General features: G+C 35.2%; 1 protein-coding gene across 1 annotated transcript in view; it reads right to left on the reverse strand.

Moving 5' to 3' along the window:
* Positions 1–27,356, reverse strand: part of ODAD2 (outer dynein arm docking complex subunit 2) — a gene marked incomplete at both ends in the record, with an annotated part of 156,425 nt that overhangs the window by 72,501 nt on the left and 56,568 nt on the right. Inside the window, 3 exons of the mRNA XM_081345475.1 lie at positions 5,978–6,081; positions 22,773–22,994; positions 23,319–23,507. Coding sequence (XP_081201601.1) covers positions 5,978–6,081; positions 22,773–22,994; positions 23,319–23,507 — 515 coding nt within the window. The remainder of the gene's footprint in view (positions 1–5,977; positions 6,082–22,772; positions 22,995–23,318; positions 23,508–27,356) is intronic.

The following is a 27,356-nucleotide window of genomic DNA, read 5'->3' on the forward strand; positions in this document are numbered from 1 at the left end:
AAGAGAATTGTTCATTGAGGATTAAAACAGAAACAGTGCCACATAAGATTTTAGAGATCTCATAAGGAAGGAACACTTGGGCTGATTGCACCAGACAATGAACACATTCTCTGTTGGATACTATTTTTTTCTATTAGAAGCAGAAGGCGCAGGGGCAGCCTGAGGGTCCATTTAATATATGAGCAACTTTTTTCAGAGGAATTATTTTCACTGCGGCTAAAAAGTGGTTCAGAGTTAGCTATTACCATCTCATTTGTTGAATTAAAACGAGGATTGTTAATCATGCATAAGCAAGTAGCTAGGAGTTGTACCTTGGGCCCATCTTTTATCCCAATACTGTGATATCTGCTTCACTCACATGGCACTCTCTCCAGTATGTCCCCTGGGTGCTATTATTACCTTTTACTTACCATTTTCAGTGATAGCTGTTTCCTGGGGGGGACCGACATATTTGTGCGCTTATTTAGTGACATAAAGCTTGATAGCTCACCATGGAGGTTTAAAGTGAGAGAACCATTTTGGCAAACCTTTTGTTTTCATCTTTATCTCAAATGGGGGAGAGGAGGATGTAGAAAATTTGCAGACAGCTATGGAACATCATCCAACCTTGATTTTTAAACCTGTATTTTGACTGGCTGTAAATGTATTTATCAGACTTTGTCAAAAACTGAAAAATTGGCAGTGGCATGGATGAATGAGAAACTAAAACTATATGCAACTCCACTGAACATATAAATGCATTGGCCTCTACTAGAAGCTTAATTACCTCCACAAAGAAATCTGCATTCTTGAACAGCAGCTCAGCAGCCTGACCTCTTTCAACTTCCTTCCACAATTGCTTTCTTAGGCTGCTTATGTCATACAATCAAGTTAAAAACATAAATGATAAAATGAATGTTGGTTTTCTGTTTCAGCTGCTGCTACTTTTCTCATAACAATCATCACTGACACAAGACACTATTTGCATTGTAAACACAGTATACAATTTATTGTGTGTGGCCAATATGCATGCAGTCATGTGTCTTCCTCTGTAATGCTTGCCATGTAAAGATGTCAGGATCCAAATCACAGCATCTAATAGGGCTGTGCAGTGTTTTGGATTTGATGTAAAAAGGATGCTTTGGAAAGCATCTTGTGCCAAAAGTAGTACATATCTACAACTCTTTAAAGCAGTTGTGTTTTGTCTGGGATTGTGCAGCTGCTTTCCACAGCTGCCATTGGAGAAGAGCTACAGAGAACATCTGTTCATACCTTTTGTGCTCACAAAATACTTTTATGGAATTGAACCAAAGCTCTGTGTGGCCCTAACATTCAAACTGAAGCCTTAAAAATGTAAGAGGATAAACTATGTTAAAAGAGCAAAGGTTAAAGAAGGCAGAAAGAGAAGAAACTACTGCAACTTTTTTCAACTGGATGTCCTTCAAATATTTTGTCTGTTTTTCATCATATATTGATAATATTAATGTTTTTTAATGTTTATTATACTGTAATCTGCCCACAATAATTTGAAACAAGACGGGAAGCAAATAAATTTAATAAACAAACAAACATGCTGACTGCAATGTCCATCATCCTCGGCTAGCATGGCAAAGGAAAAGTTGAACTACACTATTTGTGTATTGCTACAAGCCACTAAGACAGTGGCTTTTTCCTAATGTATAGATCAAGCCCAGGCCACTGGACGCAAAGGAGTGTGTTTTACCGCACCCCATTTTTTCATGCAAAAGAGTTTGATTTTCAACTGTTGCTTACAAGACAACTTTCCCATGTAGCCATTGAATTGCCTTGATTTTACCCCCCTCAAAATAGTCTTGCAGATTTGTTCCCTGCTGCCCAGTTAGGCTTCCTCTGAGTGCCTTCACAGTGGTTGGCCAATATCAACCCAGCATCAAGCAATCTGATACTCTGGGGGTGGGTGGGGAGTATGAGCCCTTTGGAGGAGAAGCAAATTTGTGGCTCTAAACACAATTGACTATAGACTTGGTTAAAAAAAATATTAAGCATTTCATAACCAGCAGGAGCTGGCCAAGAACTGGCTATCAGAGGCACCAAGCAAAAAAATAGAATAAAAACAAATACTAATGCAAAGCATCATTGCCCAGTCCCTGAGATAGGTATGTTTTCAGTTGGAGACTGTATATTAAAAGACAACTCCAAATCATCTTGTTAAGGTTTACCAACTAAGAGGAGCCAGTTGCTTTGTGAGTTTACTCACATCAGCATCTTGATAATAGCAAAACTACTGAGTAGCAGTGAATATTATAGCTGAGCCAAAGTAGTAAAATATGATTCTGAATATTTATACACATAGCACAACAGTAACAGCAACAGAATTGGTTCCCAGTTGCCTGCTGCATTTGGGCCAAAAATTTCTCCTGGCTTAGTTCCAGAAGAGGGAATGTTTTTGTTTTGGTGGAGTGAGACTAACCTAGGATTTGGCCCCTTAAAGGTAAATGGGAGGTCATCAAAACTCTAGAGCCTGCTGGGCTGGCTGAGCTATTCAATCTCTTACTCCATCTACTGTTCCTGTGTCCCAGGGAGCATGCTGAAAAGCTGAGGAGCTGACAGACAAGGAAGCCAGGCCTTGGAGTTAGGGAACAGTTCTGCTTTCAAATCTGTAAAATCAGTATCAAAGTACTGAGGTAGAGAGGTCTCAGTATGCCTCAGCTATGGGCAATGTGTGACTGCCACTTTGTTATTTAAAAGTAAAGTCAGAGAAGTGTATTGGATTAATGCTGATGGAGCACTTTCGGGATCCAGGAAAGATTAAACTGAAGGCTGGATACATTGGTTAGGGAATGGGGTATCGGGGACATTCAATTGCTGGAAGCAATGAATGCAACATTTTGAAATGGATGCAAAAGGGGATTAGGCAAAAGCATAGGGAAAACCTATGGATCAGTGGGCAGATAACAAGCTAGGAATAGAAAAAGGGTTTGCTATTTTGCTTTCTCCATGTATCTCATCCATATTCTACATGTATCCATCCATCTTATGGCATGCTGGCTGGGGAATTCTGAGAGTTGAAGTTCGCACATCTTAAAGTTGCCAAGTTTAAAAACACTGGTTTATCCCAAAGGAATAATTAAGTAGGACAGCCAAGTTTGTATTTTTGATGTAAAAGAAAAAAAATAATCCTTGTCAAGCCATTTTTTGGGGGGGGGGGTTGTTGATGGTGTTTATGCGGCCGCTCTTTCAAATGAAACCTTGTTCTTTTTTCTTCTTAGAGATTGCTATCCCACAACTTCTGCGGTTCAAAATACAACAACAACATCAAGGGTAATAAGGAGCAGAAAAAGGGTCTCACTTTATTTGGGTGCCAGAAAGGTTTCCCTGGGGAAATAATTCTAAAACCAGGATGGCCATGATTGTCTGCTGTAGAAGAACATCCAGAAGTGCCTCCACAGATGAAACACCCCCCTCCCCATGTAGGACTGTTGGATCCCACAGCAAACAGCTCAGCCTCCCCATCTCATGTGGAACCCAGTAGCTCTATAAGCACAGCCCATGGTTATCCATAAGTGAAGAAATCATTAAGCAATGAGTTATTACACAATGTCCAGCATGAAAAAATCAGCAATATAAAAGAGCCAGTCTGGTCTAGTGATTATAGTATCAGGCTAGAAAGCAGACGATTGTGAACTCAAAGCCAGCTGGGTGACTTTGGGCCGGTCACTCTATCTCAGCCTAACCCATCTCATAGGGCTGCTGTTCTGGGGAAAACAGAAGGAAGAAGAAGTATACATTGTTATACATGGACATTCGGGCTCTGCTTAACAAGTAAGATTGCTGGTGGAGGGGGGGGGAAGCTAAAACAACGTGTAAGTGGCCAGTAACATACATTTTCATTCACTTGAACTTTAGCAGGAAATGAATATAAAGCTCACATTTCAGTGCCTAGTTGAGCATCCTGGGACAATTGATTAGTTGATAATAAATGTCTGTCATCAGGCAATAAATCATACATTCAGGAAATGATAAAGAAAGCCTTTTTTGTCTGCTGACAGACATTTGCAGGGAAAACTTTTTATTTTCAGTTCAAAGAAAGGCAAGTTCTCTCTCTCAGCTTTCTTCCTGCAGTATAGCATTTCCCTTGCAGAATGATTGTGTAAAGGCATTTTCCCCATGAGCATTTTAATGAAAGTGCAGTTTAGTGTTTTTGACATCTACAGGAGGGTAGCTGATTTACAGTCATTGAGAAACTGACCATGACCAAATTGGAAAAGATATTAAATGCATTTTGAAAGCTTGAGCTCCAAGTGTAAAATAAAATACCGGTATTGCCAATCTGCCATTAACACACATGTTCCAAATTGCCTCTTGATCGGGTATCATATTTTTTTTAACAATGTCAAATATTTCAGTACAGATTGCTTTGGGCCTCAGGATTGCTATAGCAAAAGGAAAACTTTATAGGAGCCTATATAAAATTTAAATATTTGGGTAATTACTTCCTTTGATGTATACTTTATAAGGATTATAATCTACACATCAGCTTTGACCATTGCAATGTATTTGGGATATATTTAGACCACAACATTCAAAAATTCTCAGGCAGTGTGCCCAGAAGCTAGGAGGTACAGGCCTAAGACATCTGGAGGGCATGATCTTAGAGAAGGCTGATATACGGCTTATAAATCAATCTAACAGCCAGTAAAGGCCAGTTTATTACTGTGTTTCATTTTGCAAAAACTTACTCATCTTCTTCCAAATACTTAAACTATTACCCGGGACAGAAATATATGACGATACAAATCTTTATACAGCAGATATTAAAAAGTTAGGCTTTCAATGGTTTGACAAGTTTGATAAAGAAAAGGTATTTATTGCAATTGAAAAGGAAATTAATGTTTGCAAATAACTACCCATCTCACATATTTAATAAGGCTAAAGTCTTTAGGGAAGAATTGTTAATGTAGAGTGATCATTTATAAATGTTCCTACATACAACATAAGAGAAAAAGCTAGTCAACAGGAATTGCACCAGTAGCAACTACTTCCATAGGGATGTTAATTATGGGTATGGCTATATCACAGACTGAATCTGGTAGAAAGCCCATAAGGAATCTTGGAAATTTGAGGGAATCTAGAAACATGGAGCAATGATTTGTACACACTTTTTGCAAATTGTAATTTCCAAAATTCTCTGGGAAAAGCCATGATTCTAAAATTGATTATCAAGAATCTAGCATGGATTTGCCGCGTAGCAGTACCATGAGCTAAAAACAGGAGATGGCCAGAGATAGTGTAATGAAGTAGAAAATGCCTATTCATTTTAAATTGGTTTAACATATTTAATTGTGAATTTTAAGACTTAAACTTGTATTTGGATCACTATGTATTTCTAATCAAATATAGTGACCTTGTGGGTACAGATAGCATTAAAGTACTAAAATACGGGTATTTGAGGGAACGTTGGGAGCACGTAGGAAAGTCCATGTGTTAAAAGTCCTTGTATACTTTCAGATGCGAAACTGGTATATGTGAATGTAGTGCTCTTGAGATCTGTTAGTACTTAACTAAGGAAAATCATAATAATGGAATGATTAGACAGACTTAGCTCAACACATTAGCAAAAAACTGTACAGCCACATACAATGAAAGGAAGTACGTTTGTTACAGGACACAGCATTCCAAACAAGAAAGGTAGCATTATTAGATTTACAACGCTTTTGGACATATAGTGATGTATTTGGGTTATGTAAAATATATCCAGTGGAAGCAATAAAATACGAATCATTTTTAAAATACAGTAATAAGGGTAAATGCTAAAATATCATGCACTTTTTTATTTTATACTTCATTTTTGCATTCATTTATTTTTGATTAGGTATGCCACACTAAAACAAATAACTGAAAATATATATTTCTGACATATTCTCAATCATCATTTGCCCATCAATCTGAGCTAGCATAGTACATTAGACAGAAAAAGCTTCCAGGGCCTGATAAAAGCTGCTTGGAGTTTCAGCCATACTTAGCTTTCTCTGTAGCCAGAGCCAGCCTGCGGATGTTTGCTATGCAACCAGCTGCTGCTTCCTGAAGAGTTTCATCCGTAGAGCCTGCCATACCCAGCAGAAGCTTGTTAAAAATAAAAGTGCAGGGAAAAAAATAAAATGAGAAAGGGTTCCAAACCAAAAACATTACACTAAAAATAAATTATTTTAAAATAACACGCCTGCAGAAATGCATCCAATAATGAATGAAAATAGCCATGTGTTCCACATTCTGGAATCAGCTGCTCAAAGCTGGATTTTCAATAACCTCTTTAGAGAAAGTATAGTAGCCAACAGCACAATACATTTTAAAAAGAATGGAATAGATGCATTTAAGATAAGCATATCGGGGGAAAAAGTTTAGACCAATCCTGTTATGCACAAAGGCATTATAAAAATATTACGTTGGTATTGTAGTGGCAAATGTGCAGGATTGGCATTTAAACTACACCATTTTCAATGTTGGCCTTTCAACAAAGTTCCACGTTTTCCCACTTCCAATGGAAACATTCCAAGAGTTTAGATGCTCCTAAATGGTTCTATTTAAAAAAACTGTTGCTCTTAGCAATAGAACTTTAATCCGTTTTTTGTATAACATTGGCCAATAGATTTATGTTGTCTATGGGGAGTAAATAGTTCCAAAAATTCAAATACAATTTGATCATTCAAAACCTAAATCTATTTTAGACAGCGTGCAGAGATTACTAACTGTTCAAACTCTGAATAACCTGTCAGGATTAGGAATCTTCCTTCTCTGGTGAGTTTTTAAAAATGACAAAATAACAACAAAACAAAATAAAAATCAGTGACCTTATTTATTTAGTCTTTCTTTCTGAAAGAAGATGGTGGGACTTATCAGTCTGGTTCCAGCAGGAAAAAAAAAATCCCAACCCAGCAGATGGTTGGGAAATCAGAAGGAAATATTCATTTGGGGAAATGTGGAGGTAAATGAAAAGTAGAATCATATTTTTAATTTATCTTATGGTCTGATCTGAACAGTTTCTTTCTTTTCTTAAACTTATTTTGTTTTGTCACTAGCATGTGTATGTGTATTTCATCCCGGAAAATTATGAATTAAAGCTTGCAAGAATGAGAATATTTTCTCCTATTTTCTTCAAATCTGAGCTGAGTTCTAAATTAAAAAAAACACACTTTGTATTCAACTGGGAATTTAGCTTCCAATTTTTTAGTGCACTCAGGAATAACCCCATGATTCCGCTGCCATCTTGACTTTTTTGACTAAGCCTATAAATCCAGCCACTCTGCTAGCTATAAAATGGCAAGAAAACAGAGAACAAGTTTCCACTCCTTTGTTACTGAATAAATGTACACAAAGGGATTTTCTCTATAAAAGAGTAGCAGCCCAGCTACAAAACAAGCTCTCCATATGAGAGGGTGAGAGTACAAGAATAAAGATTATGGGGGACTCCCTTTAAGTCAGCTATCCATTACAATCTCAGGCATGCACTGCAACTGTGTCCTATATTCATGACCCAGTATAAACATTTCATGGAAAGCAATGTGGTCAATTCAATTTCAATAAAGTCTCCCAATTTTTATTATGGCAACCTCAGGATTTTAAAGCCTGTAGCCTTAATTAAAAATTATTTTTCAATCTGTAGCATTTAGTGTTCTGAATATAAGCAATATTGAGCTAAACCACAAAAATATGTTACCCTTCAATTCTTATGCACATTTTTTTATACTGCTGCATTATGTAACTTTAGAAGCAGCTACACATACAAGGAGAAAGTTAACACAAAAGTAAATACTAATCACTAACATTCATTAGCCTTACAACAGTTGGGAGACAGGAAATATAACTACACACATTCAGAATATGCTTATGAAGATCAATTTTATATTTTAGGAAGTATTTGTGTAGAATATAAGCATCTTGTCAGACACCTCTTACCAGTGCTTTTTTTCTAAAAAAAAAAAAAAAAAGGGTGCCGGAACTCAGAGGGAGCGATGCTGGTGTTTTGCTACGGCGTCGCCGCCTGTCCTTTGCACCCCCACCTGAGGCTTTGAGCCACATGCCGCGGGGATTCCCCTCACCACAGCCGCCGTGGGGATTCCCCTCCCCACAGTTGCCACGCCATGGCCCGTGCTGAGCCCCCGCCTGGAGCTGCTCCAAACCCCAACCCAGAGCTGTGTTCCTCGTGGCAGTGGTCTCTGGCGCCAAACAGCTGATGGCCTCCGGCAACAGCACTCGTTCACTTACTGCTCTGTCGCTTCCAAATGCAGTAAGTGAGTGAGCGAGCAAGTGGCGTTTGGAAGCATTTGGAACCAATGGGGCAGTAATTGAGTGAGTGAATGGACTTAGTTTTGTTTCTTTGCTTGTTTGATATTTTTAAAAAGGCATATGCTACTGACTACGCTTATGCACATATGTAACATCGTTTGCTAGGATACATGAGCACTGCTTGTCCAGAATGTGAAAAGTGAAAGTTTGTGACTAAACAAAATTTTAATGTACAGATAATACCACCAGAAATTATTTTAGCCTTTTTAATAAATGTTGTTATTGATGTTAAGCTCACCATGGAAAACATCATATATTGTTATGTATATATTAGGTTAATTATTTAAAGACTGAAGTGCAACATAACTAGATTCTAAATAATCTATTTTTCAAAACACACAACAGTCCAAACAGTAAAAGTAAAGTCCAAATTAAGAATATTTCATTCTTAAGACTTGTTTAATTTAAAGTGGCTTAGTTGTAATACAGTAAGTACAAAAGATACTATTTTTTCCTAGCATCAGCTAAATTAGACATATTACATTGAGAAAAATGTTTCTCATTTCTTTCCTGTTACCTTTATTGATTTCATTGCAGAGATGTTAACATAGGAAATAGATTACTTTGTTTTCTAATTTTACCTTCCAAAAGAAAGAAGCAGATGAAAAATGTGAGTTTTTTTCCTGTTGGCTTTTTTGAATTAGCTGTTTTAGATTCTAAAAGTTTAGTTCCTAAAGAAGAAACCTTGCAAATAATTTTAATGCCCTCCTCTAGTGCAGGCTCTTTTATGACTCAAGGACTTCAACTCCCAGAATTCCTGAGCCGGCATGGCTCAGCTTGGAAACCTCTCCCTTTCCCCTTAGCATGGCTGGCTCAGGATTTCTGGGAGTTGAAGTCCACGAGTCATAAAAAAGAGCCAAGATTGCCTACCCCTGCAATAGGCTTTCGAAAACCAATAGAGGGAGTTGTTTTTTTTTTTGCAAAAAAAAAGGTGCCGGAATGCCATTCTGAGCATTCTATGAGAAAAAAAGCCCTGCCTCTTACTCTCTGATCTTACAGATGTCATCTGTAAAACATTCAAGGTTTTGCTTCACTTCCATTTGTTTAGCTTGTACATCTTTAGCACAGAATAACTATAGATAATCTTTGACGTACAACTACAACTGAGCCCAAAATTTCAATTGCTAAGTAAGGCAGTGAAGTGAGTTTTGCCCCATTTTACGATGTTTTTTGCTACATTTGTTAAGTGAGTCACTGCAGTTATTAAGTGAATTATGCTGTTGCTTCACTTAATGGGGCAAGTCCCGCTTCCCCCACTGACTTTGCTTGTTGGAAGTCAGCTGGGAAGGTTACAAATGTATGCCATGATCCTAGGACCGTGCATGTCATGAATACCTGCCAATTACCAAGTGCCCATATTTTGATCACATGCTCATTGGATCCTGCATACATTTTCCTAAGTATGAAAAACAGTTGTAAATATTTTTTCCACTGTCATTGTAACTTTGAGCAGTCACTAAACAAATGGTTGTAAGTTGAGGACTTACATGTGTTACATGTGTTACAAACTTCTGTAACAGTCTACAGCAGACATATCAAACTCGTGACATCACATGATGTCGTGCAACATATTGGGACGGTTTTGCCATTGCTGGCAATGGGGTGGGTGCGGCTTCTGGATGATGCATCCAGCCCGCGGGCCAGCAGTTTGATACCCCTGATCTACAGAATCACTGGATTTTGAGGGGCAAACTTTTCAGGACAAGTTATTGTTTGCACTGAGTCAGCTAAACTAATGAGAAAAAGCAGGTTTTGCTCTAATCCCAAATATCATCAGTAGATTTCATTCAAAGGAAAATGCCAGTGTTAATGCAAGGAAGTAAGATATTAGAAATAGAATTTAAAAAATCATATGAGTCAAAGCATCAAATCAAGTGACTAAAAATAATGTTGTTTCTATGAGCCTAAAGCAACACCAAGCACGTAGTGACAATTGATGGGTGTCAGGAATTGACCAGCCAACTCCAGCTCCAGCTGATGGATAAATTATTCCTTTCTGAGTTGATAAAGAAAGCTCAAAACTCTAGGATTTTCAGGCAATCTGTATACTTGTGTTTGAAAATTGCTGATATTGAAATACTATCTTTGAGATGTAAAGCAAGACAGTTTGATTTATAATCTTTAGATATAAGTTCTTCTGTGGATAACTATTCATTATTCATGTCTCTTCTTCAACTGTTCACAAAATATGTCTATTGAAAAATGATTTGGTAAATCAGGGAGTACTAAATATAATATATCACTATACAGTTAATGCTTATCTCCTCTAGTTTCTTTCTCATTTACACGTGCATGATCCAGCTGTTAATACATAAGATAATTGTAATAAGAACAATATGGTTGATAGAAGAATAAAAGTGCACGTAGCCTGTGGAACTTTGTTCAGTTATTTGAAGGTAATCTTTGAAAAGGTTTGAGATGGGGGTACAGCCCTTTGCTGTACTCACAGAAAAATAAACTTCTTGGACAAAAAAAATGAATCTCAGAGTTAGCATGGACCTCATCTCTTGGTTGTATTGCCCTCAAGGACTGAGAACAATATAACTTGCAAGAAACCTACAAGAGGTGTGCTTGATTGGGGGAAACTGCATGTTTTCAATTACAGAAAACTTTATCATCATTAAGATTGGGGAGGTTGTCTCATGGAGATGGTATGCAAATTGAGAGTTAACTAAGCACTCCATGGTTCCCCTAACTTCTTTATGCAGAAAAGCTCAACATGTGAAGAGTTGAATGAATTGCTTTTTGAGTATAATGTTGCTATTGCTATTGGAAATATTTAACTGGTCTACTGATTTGTCTTGTGATTATTTAAAATTGATACGCTTTTAACTGGACAGTAATTACATTAAAGTAATCTGTTTGATACATAGTGGTATTTGTACCTGAACAACCTTCAAACTCAATCTGTTTGTGAAAAATGCAATACACAAATAAATTGATTTTGACACTAATTATATGAACCCAACCAAAAGGCTCCTAATCAAGGCACAGCTGTTAATAATTTGTTGTTATTATGGAATGAACATGACTCCAGAGTTGCAAATCAGCTTTACCAAATACAGAGCCTATTGAATTTTATCAATGACATGAATATGGTGCTTTAAGAGCCTGACATTGCTATACTTCCTTGATAGATAATATAAGACACAACTTGGTACAGCTTCTTCCCATGAACCACTTGTGTTTTCTGAAGTGCCTTCCTCCATTCAGTTCCTGGAATTCATCTCCTGTTTTTATTTTCTGCCACAATCTGCAGTTCTGATGAGTTTTAACTGCTTAATATTGCTTCGTGAAGCAATTTCCCTATGAACCCAACAGATGAGTTAAAGGCAGAAATATAATCATATGCCTGACTTAAAACCAGTTATGTATGTACGTGGTTACTACAATGATTTCCATAAAGTTTGACCTGAAACAAGGAAAATACAACTCTTCATGATTATAAATTGTATATTCACAGATCAATTTTTGTTTTCTTAATATCTTAATAATCTTAATAAATCTCAAATATAACTTTTGGAATAATATTCTCTTCAGAGTTTGGGGGCTTGATAATAAAACCACTCTGCTATATTCCTGTGATACCAATAAAGGAGAATATTTGTAGCTCAGGGTTAAAATGTTCTTATCATATTCTTATGATCAAAAGCATTATTATTTTTCTTCCCCAAAAGATGTTCTTTAGTAGCATTAACAGAAATGGGTTTTTTATCAGACAAGTCTCCATGGAGATACTCAATCATCCAGGTCATGGTTGTTCCAAAAATATTTTTCAAAAGGCAACTGGAGTTCCTTGTTTTTTTCCTTGAAAACATTTCACTTCTCTTCCAAGAAGCTGAAGGAGTGAAGAAGAGAACTGAAACTTCTTGGAGGAGAAGCTAAATGTTTTCAAGGAAAAACCAAGAAAGTTCACTTGCCTTTTGAAAAGCATTTTTGGGACTACCAGACCAGTCTCTTTTTAAATAATTCCATTCATCCTATTTCTTTCCCAGGCCATTTGATACCAGTTTTTTAAAATACACTTAATGTTTTCTAGAATTTTGAAAAAGTGATTTAATGAGCATGTGATGTGGTGTATTCAGCAGGGATTATTCTTTAACACAGGGCATCAACAGAGTTAATTGATAACGTCATCTAATAAATTCTTATAAAAATGCTAACCTCTAGTTGGTGTGAAGCTTTTTCAAGATAGCATGCCTTATTTATATCTTCTACAGTTTTTGTAGATCTATAAATATTATATAGATTATACATTAATGAATTCATTTTAAATAGAGAGCTGCTAATTTATTTTATTACCTACCATAACATCATATGCAAAATGTCAGAGCCAATCTACAAATCCTAATGTTAAAGAAAAATTTAGAAACAAAATTTTCACCTATGGCTAAATAAACACTGAGAGGAAATGGGGAAAATAAATGCCATTTACAAAATACAGAATAACAGAGTCTGAAGGGACTTTGGAGACCTTCTAGTCTAATCCCTGCTTTTTTGTTAAATTTGTTAAAACAATGAACAAATGCAATGGGGGGTGGGGGAGAAAGATTGAGGTGAGATTTGCTCTAAAGGAGCCCTTATTTCAACGGAATTGTGTCTACCTATTGTGGAATGAGCTTGGATCAAAGATATTAGGAGGCTGAGAATTTTACAAACTGGAAATACAGATTAAATCACTTACTTGTTATTTTTCATTATTTCTTCTGATTTGACAGGTAAAAAATGGACCTAGAGAGGAACCACTGATAAGCTGGAGAATACAGATTTTACATGCAAAATGCTTCCAGTTCAGTCCCTTGGAATCTCTGGTTTGTATTACAAACTTTCTTTTCTGGAAACCACCAATCAGAGCTAACTTAGCTACCTAAATAAATACCATGTCCTCATCAAGGAATTTATAAATTTATAAATATAAAACTTCATAAATATATAAGATTACATATATTGCCTAAAATATATACAACTGAAGTTTATTATTCTGGTGATTCTAGAAATTACTGTATTAATTTTTCTTTTTCAATTCAATAGTTGCTTGTTTTTCAAGGATGTTGAATTTTTTGACTCTCTAATTAGGAAGGAAATGGACTTTTAAGCTTTATTCCAAAAATTTACATACATAAAAAACTGCCTTGAATAAAAACATATGGTCAAAATCTATCCAAAGAAGTATCAATTTAGATAGAGCTTGTGCTTTTGTTTTTAGCAACCAAAGCCTGGAACTATTTGAGACATCCAAGAGTATGTGTTATTTTACACATATAATTTCCTCCTTAAAAGCTTCTGTTTCAATTAAATGATAAATAATACATGTGGCATAATCCAAAACTAAATAGGATTAGAACTGAGTTACCATTTCATTGCTAGTTAACTCCATTCTTTTTCTTCTTCTCAACTAATAAAAGGATAACATAATATTTGGAATATATACTGTATGTTGTTGAAAAAAGTTGGCCTTCAAATATCGTGGTCAAAAGTGAACAGATTCCAGCTGAAAATGGACATGAGGAAAATCCCATGTGGGCTGGAACCTAACTTTTGGCTTACAATCTAAGAAACCATTAAACCAAAATGTTGTTAATTCTTCACTCTATAATAAGCAGGAGATGGTTGGTTGCCTTCTGTTTTTTTTTTCCTTAGGAGCTAAGAAATGTTCACTAAAATTGCTAATGGGGTAAAAGTGAATCAAGATTCATTTCTAAAACTTGAGATTCAGGAATTTTGAAGGCTAAGAAAAAAAATCACTTGTGTTCAAGCTGGACAATTACTTGTCACTTATTACTTTTATTACCTGATGTCCTATAGCAATGTATAACAAAATATGCAACTGAGTAAAAAATTAAAATAACAAATATTAAAAGAAAACTATCAGTAAAAACCTGCATTAAAATGTGCTGTGTACAATATGTGATGATAAAGTGATTCAATCAATAACTTAGGTAACAATAGGATGTTATAGACTTGATGGTAGGAGTGATGGTGTGCTATTGGAAGAATGAATGGGCAGACCGAGGATCAATCATATTGAAGAAGATCTGTCTCCATGGTAAATAAAATTCAACACTGATTTGATGGCACATAATCAACAATCAGGTATCTGACCCTGCAGTACCTGTAAACAAAATTATGACACAAAAAATCATGATACTATAAAAAAGGAAATGGGGAAAAATCATTAAAATTTATACAAAATTGACAAGTTAAAAAAAAATCAAATTCAGGTATTGCAACGATTTCCAACTGAAGGGATCACAAATATTATGAGAAAATTCTGCCATCTGTAGACTAGTTCTGAAAGGAAGCATTGCAAAATCCATCTTGTGGCCTTATTCAGTCCTAAATTGCCCTACCAGCTGCTGCATTTCAACACTCATACAAGACTGAAGATTTTTAAAGATGTTGCATGACTGAAAGATTGCAAATAAATGTACATCCATCATTTGATCGGCTTTGCCAAACAAGCCGGCAAAGAAGCAACAAGGAATGAAATGCATTCCTTCCTTTCTTCTGCATCTACAAAGACATGAAGAATTTTTCTAAAAAATAAACCTCTTCCTTCGCCAGTTTCCTTTGTATAAATGTAAATGTCTAACAGCTGCCTTGGGTACATAAAAACAAACAAACATTTTAAATGTGTAAAAATATCCTATAATATGATGTACTATCAAATAGATAGTAAAATCTATAGTCTGTAGGAAACTTACCAAGAACACAGCAAGCCATTTTGAAAGAAGATATTGACAACCGTGTTCTGATGGTTAATTACTACAGCCAGCAGCCAGAACTTTAATTCAATACATACAATATTCAGCTAATTGGTAAAATTAAACTTGCTGTTTTCAGGCAGAAATGTATCATATTTTTAATGATTGCCAAAAAGGCTAGTCAAGAAGTCTGAAATACATTATTATTGTTTTTTCTTATGTTCAGCTTCTGTGAATGCTCTTTTTTCCCCTCAAGGAAACTATTTTTGCTCAGCTCATTGCCAAAAATAATTACCTGGCACCTTGCCTCAATGTGCTCAGTCTGCTATCTGCCAGTGAAAAGAAATTCATTTTATTAGCTGTACAATTATTTTTTAAGGTAGCACTGTTTACAAATAGTATTCCTTGGGGAGTTTTGCTTTTCACCTACCTCAGGTTAATCGAGATGGGCATGCCAATTGCATAGGGGGGTTCTCTTATAGCTTACATTCCTCTTTGCTCCTAAAAAGCTACATATGTGGATCAGGGAATTTTCTGTGCCTGCATGGAAAATCAGTGACTCCTCTATGGATGTGTAGAAATGTTTTCCAGTTGTGCACAGGGATCTCTGGATCTCAGCCTGACTTTTCTACAAAATCTCCTGAACTGGAATTTGTTTTTAGACAATTGCAAGAAGCTGCTCAATGTATTTTCTGTGGTTTAGATAAAAGTGCCAAGTCAGAAAAAAGGACATTCCCTGCATTCTCTAAAGCAAGATAAATACAGAAGAGAAACCTAGATGAAAGATGGAACTGTTATCTATGGCTCATGCCAGATTCTTGGTTTTTTGGCAAATTCTGTTGAAGTTGGAAGAGTCAAAGAGCTACAACCTTTTCCGTTAAAATTTGGAGTATACGGTGGGGTTTAGCATACCTTGTTTATACATTTTGAACCTTCAAAACTATCTATTTAAAAATGCTTTAATGATTCCTTCTTTATAAATTGGCTGCAGCACCACTTATTTGAAATGGCTCATTTATCACTAAAAGAGCTGTAGGGCACAGCTTCTGTTGAATTGCTCCAACAAACCTACAGCTTGGTGGGACAGGCTTCTTTTTAGAAGACTAAAAGATATTCAGAACATGCCAAGTAGAGGATGCCAACATACAGGTTTTTTCCCCTCCCAAATGTTCTTAATTTAATTCCTAAATTAAAATGCTACCAAAGGAGAAACTAATAACAATAATCAAAATTATTGTCCCTTACTAAGGATTAGACTGGAAATAATGTGTCTCACATATGCTCTTATTGCTGTTTACTTGAAACCTGTCCTCTAAATCCTACTCCAAAAAGGAAGTTGTTTAAAGATGATATTTATGCACATGTTCTCTCCATAGAATTACATCTGTAATGGCCTATCTGTCTGTGTAAATCAGTTTTGAACCATACTTTATTAATTTATTCATTAGTTTATATGGCTACCCTTATTATACAAAATAATCTTAGACAACTAAGAAACAGGTATGCAAATAATAAAATAGATAAAATTATTTTAAAAACCTCTTAACACACTAGCAATGCCAAAATGCAAAACTAAAGGGAAAAGCCAAGTCTTAACAGCTTTCTAAAAGAAAAAATAACATGCATGCAAGCACATAGACACATCCACATCCACACACTCCTCCTCACACATATGCATCTCAAGGGAGAGGCTGTTTTATATGGTTGGAGCAAGTTTGGCAAGTGCTCACTTCTTCACTCTTATCAACATGTAATAGAAGGACAGCATTTAAGAGAGGGGATCTGGAGTGAGTCCACCCTATCTAATACAGAAGAATCTCTTGTAAACTAATCTCCAGGTATGTTATCATTAAAAAAATTAACATAAATGTACTTGTCAGCTTGTCAGTGGAAATATTTGTGATAGCCAAGAGGCTAAACCTGACTGAAACACAGAATTTAGTCACAGCAACACAGCTTTCATGAAGTACTTGGCATGTCTGTTATATATATATATAATTTTTTAGTATAATAGCAAAATCTAATACAAAGTAAAAGAGAAGAGAAATAAGAAAAATGTTGCAAGGAAAAGGAAAATAAAGAGAGCATAAAGAAGTAAAAATATAATAAAGAGAAAAGAAATATACAAAGAAGTGTCTTCCAACCTTCATTCCAAACAGTATAAACAAATTTAGTGACTCTTTATCCCCCCTTCACAATTACCCCTTCATCCCAATATCCCATCCCTTATCTATGGACAAAAGGGACGCGGTGGCTCAGTGGGTTAGGACGCTGAGCTTGTAGATCATAAGGTCGGCAATTTGGTGGGTCGAATTCCGAGTGCCGCGTAACAGAGTGAGCGCCTGTTACTCGTCCCAGCTTCTGCCAACCTAGCAGTTCGAAAGCACGTAAAAATGCAAGTAGAAAAATAGGGACCACTACGGTGGGAAGGTAACAGCGTTCTGTGCGCCTTGGGCGTCTAGTCATGCCGGCCACATGACCACGGAGACGTCCTCGGACAAGAGCTGGCTCTTTGGCTTTGAAACGGAGATGAGCACCAGCCCCTAGAGTTGGAAACGACTAGCACGTATGTGCAAGGCAACCTTTAGCTTTACCTTTATCTATGGACAAATCCATAAAGCATAATCTTTTCAGTGCTGGTATCAGCAGAAAATCTATAAATGATTGCCAGAATATAACATAACATGTTAAACCAACTTTATATTCCTTCTTTTTAATGGTAGTCCTTGACTTACAACCACAATTGGGACTAAAACATCCATACTATGTGATGGAGTTGTTGAATCATAATTTTACAATCTTTTTTGCTGCTGTCATTAAGTGAATCACCACAACTGTTAAGTGAGTCATGCAGTCATTAAACAAATCCAGCCTCCCATTAACTTTTCTTGTCCAGAGCCCCCTGGGAAAGTAATAAATCTCAACCACATGATCCCAGCACACTGTAACCATCATAAATACATACTAGTTGCCAATTACATGAATTTTGACCACACGACTACAGGAATGTTGTGAAGGTCATAAGTGCAAGGAATGGTAGTAAGTCACTTTTTCCAGCTGTTGTAACTTTAAACAGTCATTATATGAATAGTTGAGGTTTGAGGACTACCTGTATTTCTAACATAGTTCATTCAAATATTGTGATAGAATTTTTTTCTTTTCATTTCTTCTTTGTCCTATTGCACTGAGAACTACCAGAAGTACAGGCAGGATTTCGAAGAGGCAGAGGAACTAGAGATCAAATTGCCAACATACGTTGGATCATGGAGAAAGCTAGGGAGTTCCAGAAAAACATCTACTTCTGCTTCATTGACTATGCTAAAGCCTTTGATTGTGTGGATCATAACAAACTGTGGCAAGTTCTTAAAGAGATGGGCGTAACAGACCATCTTATTTGTCTCTTGAGAAACCTATATGTGGGCCAAGAAGCAACAGTGAGAACTGAACACGGAACCACTGATTGGCTCAAAATTGGGAAAGGAGTCCGGCAAGGCTGTATACTGTCGCCCTGCCTATTTAACTTATATGCAGAGCACATCATGAGAAAGGCAGGGTTAGAGGAATCAAAAGTTGGAATTAAGATTGCCAGAAGAAATATCAACAACCTAAGATATGCAGATGATACCACTCTAATGGCAGAAAGTGAAGAACTAAAGAGCCTCTTGTTGTGGGTGAAGAAGGAGAGTGCAAAACTTGGGTTGAAACTAAACATTAAGAAAACCAAGATCATGGCATCTGGCCCTCTCAATTCCTGGCAAATAAATGGGGAAGAAATGGAGGTAGTGACAGATTTTATTTTCCTGGGCTCCAAGATCACTGCAGATGGGTACTGTAGACAAGAAATTAAAAGACGCTTGCTCCTGGGGAAGAAAGCAATGGCAAATCTAAACAGCACACTAAAAAGCAGAGACATCACCCTGTCAACAAAAGTGCGTATAGTCAAGGCTATGGTCTTCCCAGTTGCAATATATGGCAGTGAAAGCTGGACCATAAAAAAGGCTGAGCGCCAAAGAATTGAGGCCTTTGAACTATGGTGCTGGAGAAGACTCCTGCGAGTCCCTTGGACTGCAAGGCGATCAAACCGGTCAGTCCTAGAGGAGATCAACCCTGACTGCTCTTTAGAAGGCCAGATCCTGAAGCTAAAACTCAAATACTTTGGCCACCTAATGAGAAGGAAGGACTCACTGGAGAAGAGCCTAATGCTGGGAAAGATTGAGGGCAAGAGAAGAAGGGGATGACAGAGAATGAGGTGGCTGGATAGAGTCACTGAAGCAGGAGGCGTGAGCTTAAATGGACTCCAGAAGATGGTAGAGGACAGATAGGCCTGGAGGAATGTTGCCCATAGGGTCATGATGGGTCGGACACGACTTCGCAGCTAACAACAACAACTGAGTTCTTCAAGGCTTTAACAAGATTCTTTTATAAATATAATAGGAAAAATTGCCTAGGATGCTCCTTTGGATTATCCTTTGTATTCCCCTTTTAAAACTTCAGCCAATTTCTTTTATAGATCCAATGTCAGCCAGCCAGCGAGCCAGCCAGTCAAATGTCTATTACAATCAAAGACCAGTACAAGTAGATCCACTGAAAGACACTTTTCCAAATCATTTTTTGAGCTGTAGTTGTAAATCTACTTTTGATACCCTCTTTATCTTGTCAGATAAAATTTGTTCTACATTTCTCATTTTTTCAGTAACATCTACAGTATGACTATAGAAGCAGACAACATTATTGACGTTGTTAATATTGTGGCTACTAATTACTGACTGCATTGTTCCAAAGACTCTTTTAGCATTTTCACTGTAAAACTGTTTCATTGAAAAAATCCATTGTAGATATGAATTTTAAAGGTTGTATCTTTTTTCTTTACTTAAAATTTTTAATCGCCAATAACATCGTTTTCAAATCATGAAATTGCTTATCTCTGTTGTATCTTCCAAAAACTTCCTCCTACTGTGTTCTTTATAACTAATTCCAAAATTGTATTACAAAAGTTTCAATATTCTAAATTAATCTGGATTCTTAGTTCATTTATAACATTCTAAGATCAAAATTTTATTTACACTTGCTATTTATTTCAGATTCTTTAAGTTCTTAAACTTAATATTATTTTTTGTTCAGAATTGAAGATAACCCCACTCAATGAATAGTTTTCAATCTTATTGTTCTGAAAGTCTTTAATAGCGTTAAAATAAGTAATAAACAATTTTTAAAGTGATTAGAAAGTGTAATTTGCAAATGTAGTGTCCTTTAAATTAAAAAGCTCCACTGTGGTTGCAAGCAAGAAGATTAACCCCTTTATTTCCCAGTGTTCAAATTTGTGGGAAACCACTGTCCTATAGTCTCCTTGTAAGAAACAGCTATCCAGAGTACATGTGGTCAATCTTCCACCCTATCCTATCAGGAGAGCTTCCAAGGAACAAATTTATTCCCTGGTTCCTTGATTTTTGTTGTGTTTGTTGGCTCTTTTTTCAGAATCATCTTTAATTTACAATATATCACTTGGAAAACAGATTTGGAAAGCTGATCTTGAATACTGAGAACAATATTCAATAGAGATGAATATTGAACTGGTTTAATTAAACATGTGGTCAGTGACCAGACTTGGTCAGTGACCATCAACCTGTTTTAATGAATATGGAGTACTGGGTTGTATTAGACAGATTTCTCTGCTCATTGAAGGTCATGAAAATGGGCATAGTGGTTTTATTTCTGGATAGGCAGATTTAAATTGCTTAATAGTCAGAACCATGATTCTCAACAACTACCGGTACTAATCACTATCTACAATGAATCTAGCAATAACACAGACAGCAACATGTCAGTCATGGTATGAGTATTAAAAAAAAGGAATTGGGTAGATAAAGGATGAAAAACTAGCAGTATTATTCAAGACACCCTACTGTTTAAAGGAAGCACTAGTAAATTACCAAGAAGTTGCCAAAAATACCTTTTTGTAATACTTTGTACTGCTTTCCACCATATTATAATTGTGCAACAGCTGCCCCCCAAAGCATAAGCAATGATACAGTTCTATCTTCTAAAAATAAAGCAAAATTTGTCTTCTGTTTTCATTACTGTGAGACTACTAGAAGACTATGAGAAAAACCCTAGGATGTGTTTTACATTTGAACAAAAATATATGAAAACATAGAAGGCAAAAATTCTCTGAATTATAGCTTAACAGGTGACTGTACCCAGACATATATAATGCTCTCCAGAAAATGTGAAAAGGATTTGCCACTGCCTTGTCTAGGGATAATTTCTTGACTTTCTAGTCTAAGCTACAACCCCATCTAAGTACTAATCAAATGCTACCCTGCTTAGTTTTTTTAAGATAAGCCAAAGACATTTGCTATTGCCATCTACTGAATTAAAAAAAGTCTTCATAAGGCATGGTTATTCTGTGTATAATTTGTATTCTTCTAGTTTTATTGCTCCATCAATTCTTGCAGCCAACCATCCATTGCACAGCTTGATGACAGATCACTGCTGCTTATCAATATAGTTAGTACATAGGACAGCAGCACCACTGTCTGTCCATTACTATGCAATGCTCATAGCTATTGGTATTTATTTCAAAAAAGGCTCCCAAATTATATGTAGCATCCAAATGTAACTTTTTAAAGCAAACAAAAGAAGGTATGAAAGTATTCAAATTAAATAATGTAACCTATACAAACAGGTTCATATTCTACTCTATTTGAAATAAATATGTAGGCTTGACTAATTTCCACAAAATGAAAATAATTTTTTCTCATACCTTAGTGAAACAGACTTAAGATTAGCCCACATATTAAAGATCAATTCTCAAACAATATGGAAAATTGCCATCCTACCTGGTGCTAGAAACTGAGATTTTCAGATTTTAAAAAGTTTTAAAAATCAGTTACATGTATACTATAAAATTCCATTTTTCTTATTGAGAGTAGGATAAAAGGACTTATTTATTCTTTTGAGTCTTCCAAAGTTGAATGTTATGTGACATGATTTTAAGCCTTTGAGTCAATTATAAAATTATTTTAGAAGTAATTACTCATATCTATTCAGATGTTCAAGTGGGATAATATTGCTATGAGGCAAAGTACAATATAGTTTATCTAACTTAAATGGAATGAGGAATTCTGGGAGATAGCAGGGCCACATAACTTATTTTTGTTTTCTTCTAGTTACATGTAGAGAAACTAAAAAGGTAAAAGCTCACATAAAAAGTATACTATATTAAGTATAAAATGCCAAGTAGATAGGCACAAAGGGAAAGCATTGTAAGTGCTGGGATAATTGTGGCCCACAAGCAAGAATATTGTGTAACTTGAATTCTATCATAGAGAAGGTCGTTTCTGATAGTAATTTACCTAAGTGCATTGGACTACCAAAGATGAATGAAAGAGTTGGTTAGGCACGCTGGGAGGGAATATTTAAGAATCAGAACTTGGATCTCCAGATAATACCAGTTCTTTGAACTAGTCCTAGAAGAGACTGGGAGCCAGCCACTGCAGTTTATGAAGTTCTAGCATTTCAAAATATACTGATCAATCTAAATTAGTAATATAATAGCTTTAGTTTAGCTTAATATGATTTTCAAATTATTTTTAATAATACAATACATTAAAGAAATACCAAGAGATTATGAGAAGGATAAATGATACTGAATGTCTGTCTGTCTGTCTGTCTGTCTGTCTGTCTGTATCTATCTATCTATCTATCTATCTATCTATCTATCTATCTATCTATCTATCTATCTATCTATCTATCTATCTATCTTACCTTCACCACTCCATTTTCATGCATAGTAATGCAGTTGTTGGGATCCTCTGACAGTTGATACAGTGCTTGTGCAGTAGCTCGGTGAACTTCCGGATCACTTGATTTCAGGTAACGTACCAAAGGGGCAACGGCTTTGGTATCTCCAAAACCAATCCTGTTACTTCCCCACATGCAGCAGCGAGAAATAGCATCAGCTAAATGCCGTCTTAATTTGTCATTGTTCTAAACCAAGAGGAAAAATAAGTTATAATAAAAATGCATCCCGTGATATCTTAAAGGGAGACACTTCACATAACAGCAACTATTAAAAATATGAAAGGAGCTTAAAAAGAAAAAGGATGGGCTTCTTTGTTCTCAATGCTTTATTGGTTATTAACATCAGTTTTTTTAAAAAATATATCTTTAGGACCTCTGAAAAATTATATATTTATCAGAATATATAGATTCTGAACTACCATTTTACTTTTAAACTGCATAAGAAAAGTAAAAAATGACATCATACAGTGTATTTCAGAATGTTAGCAACAAGAACAAAGTTTTACTTACTGTATTTGCTAATTTGGATAATAAAGGAACAACACCATGATCTGTTATAACAGCTAAATTCTCTTCATCTTTTGCTATGTTGGTGATAGCAGCACACACACTTGCCAAAACTTCTTTACTTTCAGATTTTAAAAGATTAACAATTAATTCCAAACCACCAACAAACGAACGAACCATTTCACCAGCATCCTAAGTAAAAGCAAGACAAATTATAACATTTTATTTCTGTGAGCAATTTTCAAAATTATAACTAGATCTCAGCAAATAGGGATGATAGAAATATCTTCGTAGATAACCAGGTTTTTCTAGCATCATGGCAGAAATAATTATTTTCTACCCTCAAAAGTATAGTAGCTCAATGTATTTCACAATCACACCTCTGAATTGCATGTGATTTGTGAGACCAGATCATTACCAGCTACTGCTTTTCAAATGAACATACCATGAAAAACATACTTATTTGCCAAAATTCTAAAGTGTTGTATCTCTTTCATGTTTCAGAATCATAATTTTACATCTCATATTAAGTCTAAACTCTTATAAACTAAATGCTGCTTTGAAAAGGTACACTATTTATAAACATTATATCCTTACAGATAAAAGCATACCCAAAAAAATCAGTAGTATTTTCCATTTGGAGCATCTTAGAAAGCTTAAGACGTCAAAGCTAATTTATCAACTCTGGTTGCTTTTGCCCAAAAATGTGATGGTGTGGCTGTGCAAATAAACCTGAGTTACCAAGAATCCTCTGTGGACTATGATTCCTTCTGGAGAACCTGTCTTTGTCCAATTCCACTGCCTACCATTTTAAAGGAAACCATTTTGAAGTCCATTTACAGGAGGATAGGAAAAAGAGAAAAATCAGTATGTCTTTTCTGCATTTCATAAATCACTGTTATATAAGAAAATGAGCTTATAATATAAAGTAAGTAATTAATATGTGGGGCAAGCATCTTGGAAAAGACTATATATACATCTGAGGAATGTAATTCTGAAGCAATATTTTGTTAGTCCAGTCTGATGCCATACAAAATGAGTTCTTTGATGGTTAATATTGTCTACCTGTAAAGACTTCACCATTATGAAATATGAATACATATAATTTAATACTTGTGAAAACATTATGGTAAATATTTTATGTAAAATTATAGAGAAATATTTTAAGTTTCTTTAAGATTTAGTATAGATTCCACAGATCAGAACAACACATTTTCATTCTCTTGTCCTTAAAAATATTATTGTTGGGTAACAACAGCTAAAAATGAATATATTAATTTAGTTCATTCATTGTCTGTGTCATAGCTTGCAAAACTAAAGCCAATTTTGCTTAGAAAATCTGAAATATATATTTCTCATCTTTTTATCATTGGGTCAATTTATCCTATATTTATTTTAGTTATTTCTATATATTCTAAGTCCCTGGACCAGCTTAGAATTTCATTTTAAGTAAATCATTATTCTCTTCCGCTATAAGCCTGAATTAAAAGATTTCTCAATTAACAAGGGAAGAAAGCTATCACCATACAATCAGTTAAGATCTTCAGTTTACAGCCTTTAAGTTATTAAATTTAAGTATTTTTAAAGCATATTTTTAATGTTTTAAAATAAAAATATTTTTTCTATTACTTTCACATACTAAGAGTCAATTGAGACATTTATATCAGTCCCCAAATAATTTATTTTGAACTAATTTGCCAACCGTACATAAATATACAAATTCACCTATTAATACTTTATACCAATAAACTAAAATGTAGGGTATTTCAAGTATCCTAAATAATATACAATAGGGGTTTTTATGGGATGGTTCTAACAAAACAGGGAAATTAATACAAAATATTTGCATATGAAATACAAAAAACAATTTTACCATAAATAGTATGTATAACAACTGTCTAATATTAGATGAGATTATGTCTTACAATAGTGAGAAGATAAAAAGAGATTTTGAGGTTAGTTAACATTTTTCAGATAAGAAGAACTGAAGAAGACTTAATCATGGCAAGATGTTACTCTACTTAACAACTTAAATTTCAGTCACATGGGGACAAGAAGAATAAATAATTTGAAAACTCTATCAGAAGAAATATATATATAAGAAATATATAAGAAAGTATATTTATTATGTACAATAATAAAAATCTGCTCTGATCAGAACAATTATCTGCTTCGTCCAATGGAAGTAAAGTTCGCTGAGATTCTAAGAGCCCAGTGAAAGATTAATGTCCTGCTCTTGAGTTCCTTCATGAATCACCTTAATGGCTGTTTATTCACAAACAAAAATATAGTTCTGGTTACCCCTAACTTCACTTCACTTAAAAGCAAATATGCTTTTAATAGTTTTGACTGCTGAAATATGTATTTCTTTCATAAGCATTAGTAATCAGATTACAAATTTATTACATTCTCTATCTGTAAATTACATGTGCTCAGGCGGTCAAATATAGCTCTTCTTACCACAAACTAGATCTTCATTCATAGCTTTATGAAGTATTGAAGATCTAAAAAGTTAAAGTTAATCTAAGTAACTGTTACAAGCTGTACTGTATATGCAGATTGTGATAAATTTCTTTATTTTCTGAAATAAAGGTCCTTGTTTAAAATTCACCATATTGCTATCAACATATGCAATTAAAAGTGCCTGAATCATTTTGGAACCTATCAGTCCTTGTTTGGGATCCACATGGCAACCTTCTTCTAACAAGGTAGACTTTGTAATCCCTGAATGTTTTTTTATGTTTACATTATTCACCACAGGGAATAAAGTAGTATCATGAGTACAAATTGACTTTCCAATATCAACAGAGCTCAGAACACTTTTCACTGCAATTCTTCATAATTATTTGCTTAGATTGGCTAATATACTTCCACTCTGTCACAGCAATTACTTCTACCGTTATGGTTTGTAGCTATTGAATTAACCGGCTAATTAATCTAAATCTACTTCTGTTAAGAAGATTCTGTTGCTCAATACTGCTCTTTAAGTACGCACACATGTGCACATACGTGAGCGCGCACACACACACACGCATACACACACACTTAATTCTGATATATACTTTACCACTGCAAAAAAACAATCATTAGCACCATGCAGGAGCAACATTTGCCATGATGTACAGAAATGCTCTTCTATTGCCCATGCAGTATGCCTTTTAATTCCTCAATGCACCAATGCAGGCAGCCAAGGTACACCTGGATCAGCTTGACTGTGATGAAAGAGGAAAGCTTCCTCATAAATACAAAGTATCATTTATAATAACACTGGCTCTACTCCCTAGCTTGACATTAAGGAAGTGATCCTGTAAATTATTTGCCTTAATCTTAGCGTCCAGTAACTTCCACGTCAATTCTGCAACTTTTCATATTTTGTATATAATCCTACATTCAAAGTTTTGAGATCTATCAATTCAATAATATTGTCTGGGATGGTAATAAAATCTTCGAAAGATGGTTCATTTTCAAATATGAATCAAAGAGAATAATTACATAGAAATTAAAAAGAGGGACAAATGATAACTATAAATGCACTAACTCCAGTGATTTCCCATAGAGTTATGTGAACACCCTAAATCTTTAAAATATCAAAACATTAATAGGATAATTCTGTTTTAATTAAGCCAGTGCAAAAGCAAGTTTTTTTATTTCTGATACTGAGAAAGTATACCCCTTGGGTATTGCTAGTATCTTCCTAAAATCTTTACTCCCTGCTGTCTAAGAGAGTAAGGACAGTATTAGAAATGGTAAAATCCTTGTATTAATGCAGAAGCAGCATAGATTTTACTCTCTGCGTAGTAGTTGAGGGATATTAGAAAATGTAAATGTCATATTCCTTGCTTATTTATCAATTCAGAGCTCTAAAAATAAAGAATACCATACAGAAAATATGAGGAATACACAAAATACAGAATAACAGACTATACATTTTTAAGAAAGGGATAAGGAACATAAAATGGATGAGTTTGGATTGTGTTGCCATATTTTTAACCCTATTCAACCCAACTGTTAATACTGCTAACCTTAAAGCAAGTTTTTAAA

Source organism: Vipera berus (genome assembly GCF_964194415.1).
Source record: "Vipera berus genome assembly, chromosome: Z".
Classification (NCBI taxonomy): domain Eukaryota; kingdom Metazoa; phylum Chordata; class Lepidosauria; order Squamata; family Viperidae; genus Vipera; species Vipera berus.